This window comes from Tyto alba, unplaced genomic scaffold, assembly GCF_018691265.1.
Source record: "Tyto alba isolate M040663 unplaced genomic scaffold, T.alba_DEE_v4.0 Super-Scaffold_42, whole genome shotgun sequence".
NCBI classification, from domain to species: domain Eukaryota; kingdom Metazoa; phylum Chordata; class Aves; order Strigiformes; family Tytonidae; genus Tyto; species Tyto alba.
Window position 1 is genome coordinate 34,523,347 of NW_024881318.1, and position 11,659 is coordinate 34,535,005.

General features: G+C 39.6%; 1 protein-coding gene across 1 annotated transcript; it reads left to right on the top strand.

Annotated features, from left to right (window-relative positions):
- Positions 1-2,459: 2,459 nt before the first annotated feature.
- On the top strand, positions 2,460-11,402 carry LOC104362696 (monocarboxylate transporter 13-like). Its single transcript, XM_042804779.1, is given in 6 exon segments — positions 2,460-2,526; positions 3,007-3,213; positions 7,049-7,192; positions 8,337-8,837; positions 8,840-9,139; positions 10,990-11,402. Coding segments are annotated over 6 exon segments (1,425 nt in total). The 3' UTR covers positions 11,196-11,402.
- The last annotated feature ends 257 nt before the right edge of the window (positions 11,403-11,659 follow it).

The following is an 11,659-nucleotide window of genomic DNA, read 5'->3' on the forward strand; positions in this document are numbered from 1 at the left end:
CAATTCACTACAGTATGTAGCTGTACTGCTTTGAAATCTGTAGGGCTCCTAGGAGATAACGACCACATTAATTAATCAAACAACTGAAATAGTAATTTCATTTTGGAGTTGCATGTAACACTGTGATCATTAAAAGCAACTGGAGGCTGATTTCTGAGCTGTGACATACAAGATGCATTTGTGGTCAGGAAAAAGAGTGTTCATGTAAGTCTTGTGAGCGGTAGGGTTCTGATTTATACTCTTCCTAGGGCAGAGTTTGCCCAATGAAGGTGAAGGGTGCTGGGTGGTGTCAGAAAGTAGTAGATTTTATCATGCCTGTTTTAGTCTGGATGCTGCCTGCTAAGTAGCAGGACTTCTTCTATCTGTCTTGCAGCAGAAATGATAATCCCTTGCCCAGGCATGTCTATGCAGAGTGCAGTAATATCAGTATCACTCTGCCTAGGCAGGCTTATTTAGCCTGAGTGTTGCATCCTTTTTTATGTTCTCAAGTGCCTCAAAACGAATTACGACCATGCTACTTGGGCCCAGCAATATCAGAAGACATGGCTACAGCTTGATCTAGTTCCCGTATTTCAGTATCTGAGCACTAATACAGGTATTAACATTTTCAACCTCACAAAATTAATGAACTTCGAAAGTATTACTTGCGTTTAACAACAGAAAACAGAGGCACGGCAAGATCAAACAACTTTCTCACCCAGAGGCTGTGGGAATGAAACCCAGGTTTCTTCATATAGACCTCAACCACAAGGCATTCCTCCCTCTCTTGTGGCTGAGTTTTAAGATTTTCAGGATGTTGTCTCAGACCTTGTGCAACTGATTAATCTGTCTGGCTGTGTCTGTCATGCAAATGTGTCCAGTGCCACATGTTAGTCTGAAGTTTGAGCCAGACACATGGCAGCAGAATGATTTTGTCTTTGATTCCTACGAGGCTCTGACAGCTTCTTTCCCCCACCCTGCTGCAGTGTTTTAGGTCCTCCTGAGATCACATACCTCAGTACAGCAAATCACAGGACTGGTGACTGCTACTTTGTACTGCATGGCTTCTAGTGGTATGGATTCTCTTAGTCCTCGTCTTTCCCAGTTGCACACAGGGAAGATAAATGTAAGTATAGTACATCTTCAGCTATCTTTAGTTCACATTTTCCCACTTAGAACAAAACTCCTTCCCATGCCAGGTCTTTTTTGGTCTCTTTCATTTTGTACAACATGCCCACTCAGAATTTAGTGTCCATGAAGAAACAAGAGAAAGTAGGAATATTTCCCTCCCTTGTCCAGATCCTGTGTCCTCTGTGCACTGAGTGATTACTCCAAGTTTGTCACAAAACTTCTAAGGGGAAATTCACTTTTTCAGTTATATGTTTAATAAGATGTTCTTGCCTGTTAAGACACTCCTTCACAAGGAAGCATGTGCCCCATTTTGGCTACAAATGCTTGGCAGTGCTGAAGCCATGAATGTTCATAAATGCTCAAATGTTGAGGACCCTAAAATTCTTATGCAGTGTTCCTTGCAAGTTACTCACACTATAAAATGGCTATATTGGTTCAGGCCAAAAAGGAGTGTTTATGGTTAAGAATAGACTAAGCATAAAGTGACACTTCCCAGTTTCTGGCTACTTGCAGCTTGGAGGCTTGCTGAGCCAGGGACCATTTTAAGCATTCAGTAATTCTCAACAGTTTTGTACAGGACAGATTTGTCTAATATTTTAATGTAAAGTTTTAATATCTGTAGTATTATGTGTCAGGGACCTCCAGTGTTTCACAGTGTGTAGGTAGTGTTCAGATGTCCAGTACCATATCTAATAATGGTTTCCTAATACACTCCTCAGACACCAGAGTAACCCAGTTTCATGCTGAATACCGTTTTTGAGATTACACTCATCCTGTTTATACAGAGGGAAGACCTGCTGCCACTGGAATTACTAAGACATTATTGTCATGGTTCTGAATTAGAGTATTGCTTACAACAACAGGAGTTAGTATTAAGTTTATACAGTCCCACTCCTCAGTCAAAATTGCCACTTCACATGGGATTTTAGGGACAAAGCACAAACAGAAAAAAACAGGTTTGCAGTATTCCTGGAACTTATACAGTGATTAAATAGACAGTGTCAAGGTTGAGAGAATCCTCTAATCAATACCTTCAGCTTGAATTCTTTTAGTTTTAAATGTCATTTTGGTATTTGCTGAATGAAAAGTGAAACATCTGAGAGGCTGCCATTTCAGGAACGGAAAATCTACTAGGTTCAGACTTCCAGATAAGTGCAGTAGCTTCCATTTATTTCCATTTATGTGGATACCCAGAAGATTGAAACTGAGACATTTCCTGCCTTTTTAAGGTTAGGAATCTTTTATTTTTTTCTACCTCTTATTCTGTCTCACTAGTGATACCACTCATAGGAGCAACTTAGCAAACATAATTACGCTTTATCCATACACACAATTATGACAAGAGGCCGATGGGTATAAACAACTTCCTTGGTGGCTTTCAGGTTCATTACTGCAATGCCCAGAGAATGTTAGAAAGTATGGTATCCTGTCAGGCATTTTATTTCCTAATTGTTTACTATAATGTATTGGTTGAGAAGTGGGTGGGATAAGGTTCTTGAAGTTAATAGAATGAGTGGGATCCTGGGACTATTTTTGAAAATCTTAGTGTCTGGAGCATCTCTTTTCCCCTTATCTTCTGTCCTGTTTTCGCATTTGTATGCTTCTTTTTTCTGCCCTCCTTACCTGAATATTTTTCCTTCTTTCCTTCATTTTTTAACTTTCTTTGCTTTACTTTCTAGACTGCCTTCTGTCTTTTGGTGCATCTGTTTTCCAGGTAATATTTTCAATCAAACCACTGGAATGCGTATTGTGTTTTCACTTGATAATTACTTGTGTAAGTCAGTCCTAGAATCTTTTAATTAACTTCTTTAACACTGGGACTTCTTCTAATTTTCAGATCTTCACCACTATCACTAACACACTAGCAAAAAAACTGAGAGAAAATCTGGTAATGAGAAAAGAGGCAGGCTAAAAACAGCAATCCACCAGGTGGTGGCTATGGGTGGGTTGTGGTAGTGTCAGCCTTCATGGTGATGGGCTTCACTGCTGCCATCCTCAAGACTTGTGGTCTGTTCTTTGTTGAAATCCAGCAACATTTTGATGAACTTGCAAGCACCACTTCCTGGATCACATCAGTAACTATTGCCATCTCTCATTTAGGAGGTAGGTAGAAGTACTTCTTTAGCACTTCATTTTAATGTCTTAATTACTCAAGAAATTCTGAAGACCTGTCTTAAAAAAAACCCACAAAACAAAAACATGTAAGGACAATACTTCTTTCTTCTGTCTCTACAGAAAATTGGCATTTGCTGCCTCAGACATGGAATGAGTTAATGAGGACTGTATATATACTCAGGAATCTGATTGCCTTAGAGAACTTCATGTACCCAGTTTCTTACAGGCTTAGTATCGAACACATGGGAAGTAATCCTAAGAACTTCAGAGCCTGTTGGAGCAAACTCTTAAACCAGTTTGTGCAAGTTCACTGATCTCACAGTGACTGTCACTTTTTCAAAGTGCTTTAAGACATAAGGACTAGGACCCTGCCTAGCAGATAAGCTATCTGCTACCAGAATGGTGACTTTCGGTTCAGCTTTCCCCTCACTTCTCCTTTTTGCCTTCACCAAGATCCCCCTTCCTTTCATATATTGCCAGTTCTGGCTCTCTTTTTTTCCCCCTCCCCCTTAGAATGATTTGCATGTTACTAATCTAACAGAAAACTCACTGAGTTAAAGAGAAAAAAAATTCAGCTCACTCATAGAGAGCATTAGAAACACAAGACCACGCAAGCAGAGAGCAAGGGAAAAGAGAGTGAACTATCCCATTCAAAGGGAATGAGCTCTGAGATCAGGTCAAATAGCACACTTCACCAAACAATGGAGGGAAAAATATCAAACATACTGCATTTCACTCAACTTAGTTGTTTACGGAATCCTTTGTGTCCTTGTAAACTGAACGATCCTTCCCATTATGGTGAGGATTCCAAACATGTTCAGGCACGAACTGTACAGAATTTGTAAAGTCTACTCTATGTGTTCTCATATAGATATATAGTTGCAACAGATAAGTATCCTTATGTAATAGATCATAACTTTGTTTGTGAGGATGCTTCATTGCATAGACACTATATAATTATATGCATCCTACTCAGTCCACACCTATCAGTATTATTGCTTGTAATTGCAGTACTTCCAAAGATCGTGAGCAACTGATCTTTCTTTGAGAAATGTATTCAGAAGAAAACAGTAATTCAAAGTTGAAGTAAAAAGATAAAGCAAGTCTTGAGTTGAAAATATTTTATCAGTTCCGTAAACTTCTCTTCTTGATGATTGATTTGCAATATCAGAGCTTGTTCCATTCTGAGAGAAATATTTAATTGAAAAACCAATGAAAAACCTGATTTTCCACCTACTGCACAGGCTGTGGAAATGAATAGATGGGAATCTGACAATTTGGTTTACAAATTAGACTTAGAACTGACCTATTGTGATACTATTTTGTCATTCAGGCATATGAACTTAATAAGAAAAAAAAAAAAAGCCAACATAGGAGGATAAAAGACCTCCAAGTCCTGGTTTAGGTAGGGGTTTTTTGTTTGTTTTTTGGTTTTGTGATTTTTTTAAATGTGTATTTACATTATATAGGAATGTATCAAGGATGGATCATATTAAATAATATCAAGTATAGACCAGCAAAACTGTATTTGCCTAGCCAGGTGTGAGGCTGGCCTACTTAAAAGAAGGCAGCTATATTTTTCACCAGAAATTGTTTTTCATCTTTTGAAATCCTATGAAAATAATTCTCTTTCAGTGAATACATCTTGATGGCAAAATGTTCCAAAACCTTTCTGCATAGCAGTTCATGACATCTTGGGTCAGTAGGTAATTTTCATTATCTTCGCCTGCTTTTGCTTCATTTACAGGGAGCAGAAGACATTCTGCTGAAGATCATCTGAGCTCCCAGTTTTTGAGCATCTTTCCTGGCCTGACTTAATCTTTCTTAATATGTTCCTCTGGGAAACCTTCCATGTCACTTGGCTCAGTATGAAGGATGATGAGTGAATTATTAATTTTTCCCATTTGGATCCTTTCAACAGAAGCTCTGTGTCTTGTGTGGAAGGAGAGCACATGCTTCTACTTTTGGGGTTTACACCTGCAACAGGCTGTTCAATTTACCACAAGGATTATGGCTATTGAGACTTAATTCTCAGCTTCACCCATCACACACATAGGCCTTTTCTTGGTACTGATGTACATCTCCCATCACCTTACTCTTTGCATGGTGATTATCTTCCCTTTCCATTGTTTATAAGTTTTCTGTGTATTGCCTTTTATCCTTTCAGACTCTGGACCCTAGCTATCTTCTCTGTTTCTGGCTCTGCAGATAGCTTCTTTCTTCCTCCTTCAACCCCATGTTCAATTTCTGCTTATTTCTTCTCATTTTCTATTAAAAAAATTGCTTTCTGGTAATCGTTCTGCTCCAGCTGCAGATCTTTCTCTTGTCTTTAAGCACTTCCATGGATCTCTCTTGTTATCTTGAGTCTGATTTTGTCTTCTTTTGTTCATCATATATGTATGATTCTCCAACTGTACATGCTTTATCCTGTCTCATCCCTTTCACTACCTCTTACAGACCATGCCTGACTTCCAGTATCATTTTTACATGCTTATCAAATCATTGTGTTTTTGCTGTAAATGCTGATGAGACATTTGGGTTTTATATAACTTCTGACAGCTACCTGCTGTCAGTGTACATTCTGCAGATCTTGCAGCCATTCATATCTCTCTGCTGGGTTTTTTTCATGTGTCCTAGCTACCAAATTCTCTTCATTCTTATCTTACTTAACACAGATGAATGCACAACAGGCCCCTACAAACTGCTATAAAACCTCCCTTGCTGATTTCTCTCTCTTCATTGATCCCCACTTATTTCAGTTTATAAGCATTTACAAGCCCTTGTTAACAGAATTTCATTTCATTCCCAAACTCCGGTTTCCAGAATATCAATGAATTGTAGGGAGCTGAGTCCCTGTTTGCACTACAGAACCCCACCGAGAACTGGTGGTATCAGGTGTTGCTTGGAATCCCTCTAGTGGCCATGGTTATTTTAAAAAAATGCCATATGTGGTGTTTGAAACTATCCCCATACAACAGAGAGTGCCTTTCTGCGATAGGAATGGCCTTGATCTTAACTCTGTGTTGCTGGTGGAGAAAAATTCAGACAGTGTAACTGATCCTTAATTAAGCAAAAATATCCCTAACATTTCAGGTGCTCCAGACAGTGACTAGAGACCAGTGCTTTGTTTTCTGGAGTTGCTGCACCAAGTCAGATCTGTACCTGGTACAACTTTGCCCTCCTGTGTTGAAGAGTTCCTGCAGTCTGCTGAGAGAAACTGTACCACTGAAATAAAAATTTAAGAAATTAACTGCAGATTTCCTGAAAAAAATATTACCTCAGAATAAATCTTTATTCTTGGTCCTTTATAAAACATTTGCAATTCCATGAACAGATGATTTTGCAAAGCTCTAGAAGATAAATTAGTTTTCTCCAAAAAGTTTTCACGCCAGCCATATCCATAGCACACTCTCAGTGACACATTTTTTATAGATTAACCTAGAGATTATATGGCTTGGGTTACACTTCCTGATAAATGCTACATGAATTTGTCATGTTGCTGGTTGTATCCTTACATGAAACTCAGTAGAACTGCTCTGCAAGAAGACACTGATATGCCCTTTCTCTTTAAAAAAGTCCACATATTTTGAATATATTTTAAAATCTGTGCCTCAGGGACACTCATTTCCTTATCAGCAAGGTTCCAATTTTAAAATCTTGATTGACACCCCCCTGCCCACCCAATCCAGCCTAATTCAGGCTGTCTGAGAGAAGCATTATAAGGGTATTTCTCCTCCAAATGCTTTATTTGGGTGTTTGGTCCTGTTGATCAACTTAATGTTCCTAACATATTTATCTTTATCCTATTTTGCTGTTGGTCCAGCCCCTGTTGCTAGCTCACTATGTGTATGATACACTCATCGGACACTTGTGATCACTGGAAGACTCCTGGCTTCTTCAGGAATGGCACTGGAATTTCTTGGACTCAACATGGTCTAGATGTATGCAATGACTTGCTTCCCACAGGGTGTGGATTTATGGATTTATTTCACCAGCAACTCAGAATCCTTATTTGAGAGTGCTAATGGTCAGAGTTTTAAAATCTGATTTCCATTTTGATTTTATGAGCAACTAGAACCAGCAACTCTCTTTAAAGGTCATTTCCTTTGCATCTCACCTTGGAAGTAAGAATTTGTGCTAGCAACCTGCAGTGACAAAGAAGGTGAATAATTAGGTGCTAGTAATTTTTACCTGCAAATTATATGCAACCAGAAAATGAAAAGTGTTTAATTATTTACACAGAGACAAGAACTCTGTGGAGATTTAAAGAACCTAAAGGGTGCTGAAGTACATGGACATAGAGATCCCAAATTTTGTACTTTCTATCAAATAATGTTATGTTTTGAACACAGGCCCAGGTTTTCAGCTGATTCCAATACTTCCCTTTACTCCAGGTGAAAACAGGCCAGAAAGTTGTCTCCAACAGCTAGCAGATTTTCCTGGAAGCGAAGCTGGCAGGGAATAAAATAAACCATTCCCAGTTCCATGCTGGATGCCTGAAAATGTCTGGAATTTGAGCCCTTTGGCAGTCTGGGGCTGCCAAATAGTTTCTAGGGAGCCATTAAAATCACTGTAAGTTAGAGCAGGTTTGAAGCCTGCTCAGAGCAGTCAGGCAAGAAAATGAAGAGCAAATAGAGGTAATACACCAGCTTCCTTCATGTCCTCCCTCACTTTCTATCCTGAACACAGCTCAGTTTAATCTGACAATCTGATCTAGTACCAGCCTTATTAGGACGGCATGGACACTCTGAGATCTGTCTAGTTTCAATCAGTGGTCATGTGATTTGTCACCCAGTGGCAAATTTGTCAAACCAACCTGTTTTGGTTTGTTTTTTTATTATTTTTTTTTTCACAGTGAGAGTATAATAGTGTATACTTCATACTTCTGCTTTTTTTTGCTTGAACATACGTCTTATTCATACAGAACGTACACCACAAATACACTCTTACACACAGTATAGCTGAGCTCCTGCTTCTACTAGGAACAAAAAAGTTTTTCTTTTAGCAGTCTTTAATTTTGCAGATGTAGGAGCACTGACTGCTTTGATTTCTGCCTTCAAAAAATACCTCAGTAGTGTCCAACTGGTGCTATTTGTATCAGTGTTTTTCAGGGCTCAGGATTTCCTTTTAACGGACACTAGCCATTAGCATTGTTAGCCATCATTTCTCCCAGAAAAGAGCTTTGGCCAATGCTATTGCCAGTGCCGGAGAATGTGCCTTTGCATTCACATTTGGGCCATTTTTCCAGTGGTTGATTAGTCAATATGGATGGAGAGGTGCCCTCTTGATCATAGGTGGCAGACGACTCAATATTTGTGTCTGTGGAGCACTGATGAGAGCCCTGGCAAGCCGCTGCCTCCTTGAGGCTAGCCATTCTGAAACTGAGACACCACCTGGCAATGGTGCATCTAGGACAGACAAAGAAAATAAGTCTCCCATCACACACAAAACCTGCGACTGGATGCTTGTGAGGCGACCGGAATTTGTACTTTATGACATTTTTGGCATATTAGCTGCTATGAGGTTTTTTGTTCCTCCATTACTTTTAGTTCCACTTAGCTGCAGCCTGGGAATAGATGAATTGTGGACTGCATCCCTCCTATCCACTTTGGCAATGACTTTGTGGACAGACTGCAGTTTGGCTGGTATGCCACTCTCCACATTACCAAAACTGTTCATCTGCTGACAATGACAATTACACTGATCAGTACTTCCCTGATGCTGTTGCCACTAGCTAACAATTACTTGTCCTTGGCAATATTCACTGGCTTCTATGGATTATTCTTTGGTGCAACAGTTGCCGTTCACATTACAGTGCTAGCAGATATTGTAGGCATGCCAGATTTTGACAGCGCTGTGGGGCTTTTAATGCTCATTCAAAGCACTGGAGGTTTTGTGGGTCCTCCTCTTGCTGGTTAAGTTAAGATGATACTCTGCCAAATACAGTTTACAAGAAGAAAGGGGGATGGTAACCCAAACAGAAAAAATCTGGATCTGGACCCAGATATCCCCCTTTTTTAGCTCAGGGGTACCTTAGCCAAGAAGTGTATAAAAACAAAGAGTCAGTTTAATTCTGTTCCGAAATATCTTGCTCCCTCTCTTCTCTGTGGTTTTAGAGATACCTGTTCAACATGAAACCAGGAAAGAATGGCAGGGTTCTCATGGTGGTGTTCCTGCTTCCTGAATCCCACAGAATCCCACTTGATGGATTCCAAATGTCTTGCTGTGTAAGTGTACATAAGGGACAAGCAGCAGATCCATATTTTCAGACAAGAAACTGAAATTTGAGGGTAGTGATGTTGCATAAATGCTGGTATTTTTGGGAAGGTTTCTACAGAAGGTCAAGTTGAACAGCTTGAAACATTAGGCTTTGTGAACCTCAAGAAAATATTCAGAGATGCCTGCTGTTTTCAGACAGCATTTGAGCTAACCAGTGTAATAAATGGGGGAGGCAGCACATAAAAACAGTGGGAAGAGAGAGCAGACAATGAGACAGCACATGGATTTATCGGCTGGCAATGAGTCAAAGTCATCTTGGAAAAATGCAAGACAAACAAGTTGCAAGCTGTAGGGACTTTACAAAGTCATATAGCAGAAAAATGACCAATGTGACTTGTAAAATGAGGATCTGAGTCCTCATCCAAAGACCACTGCTCACGCCCTACAGTGATTTTTGTGGTAATGATGCCACTGATAGGTTGCAAATGGGTCAGACTGAATACTGGAAGATTATAATTCACTTTCGAAAATATAGGAACCAGGGAGATTTATAGAGAATTTGAGACAGAATAGTATCAAAAGTATGTTGGGAAGATCTAAATAAAGTACAAAGATAACAAGACATTTATATAGTGGCTGGTCACTAGTACTGGTTACCTGAGGATCTATATATTGACCCCTTTGTCTATATATAGTAGGCTAAAAAGAAGTTATGGAAGAGGAGTGCTTCTTGAGCACTCGCCTCCTACTTTAAGAGTAAAATCGAAAGGATTTGGGTGCAGAGTTTCTTTGCCTAACAAGACTGATGTTAGATTAGAACAAGGGCTAGATACACTAAATATGGACAAGCTTTTCAATGGGAGACCAAGCAAACAGCCTTTATGAGTCCACAAATGAACCTGCCATCATACCTACAGAGCAGCCGATACTACCACATATACTGCTGCAGCACTACTACTATACTCCTGTTTTTTCAGTGTTATGCAATGCCATTAGGTATGTTGGTTGGCTTAAATCTACCTAAAACCCAGGGTATTTTTGTTAACATCTGTGACTCTGTAAAATGATGAACAGGAAAGTCCATAACACTGCAGGCAACCTCTCCAACTGTGTCTCCAGCAGAAGCCTCTCCTTGACTTCTTTAAACTCTTCCATGCTGGACAGTTATGGTCCAAATCACAGCAACTGATGACAGCTACACCATAGAACATGAGGTTACTCAGACACAAAGCTGCATGATTTTTTTTTTTTTTTATGGTATTACCTTCATTGTCTGCCATATTTTAGGTTGGAAAGTGCTTCAAACTGTAGAGCCTTTTGTTTTACTAGCAATTCACATATGCAAAGTAAATGAGACGTGAATTGTGGTCTGAATTTTGAAATGCTATAATGGGGTGACATTCCATGCACTCATGATGTAGAAAGCTACAAGACAGGTATGTAGCCAGCATACTCCCTCTGTGAGAGGGTATGCTCACACTGCTGAGCTAATTCACATTAGCCTGTTTTCTATCATTCACATTGCTGTCATTTGTTTCTCCCCAGGTCTGACTGTGGACATGGCTGGAGATTGCAGAGCAGGCTTCTACATGGCAGAAGCCACTCTCGTCCTATCAGCTGGATTTTTAGTTGCTTTCGATCAAGTCCAATACAGAAAAGAAAGAAGACGCCAGACTAACACTAAACCAGAAAAGTCAACGTTACCCTACCATTCCCTCCATCTCCTGAAACTTCAAAGCAGAACGTACTGAGAACATGACATAGTGGTGTGATTAGATCAGGCATTTTTCAGCATTTCAGGACATATGGAAGTGTTTTATTTTCTCCAAACTCCATATTAGTAGGATTTATAAAATGATGGAAGTTTTGGATAGAAATGTTTGAAACTGCAGAAGAAAGGCATTAGTTTACAAACAACCCACACTAGTAACCATTATAATACTATTTTCATGTTGAAGTTGCATCTTGACTCTACAAGTCTTCAACACAGTCCCACAGGGCTGTGACAAGCAAACTAGAGAAACTATGGTCTAAATTAAATTACCATGAGGAGTGTATACAGCAGATAGAAGCTGTCCCCCCAAATACAGACTGCAGCCATCACTATCAAACAGAGGCATCAGCTGACAGATATTTAGCTTGAGGAAGTAGTGTTTGGTATTTGCAGTAAACAAGTTGGATATGAAAGCAAGAGTACTTGAATATAATTTGAGCG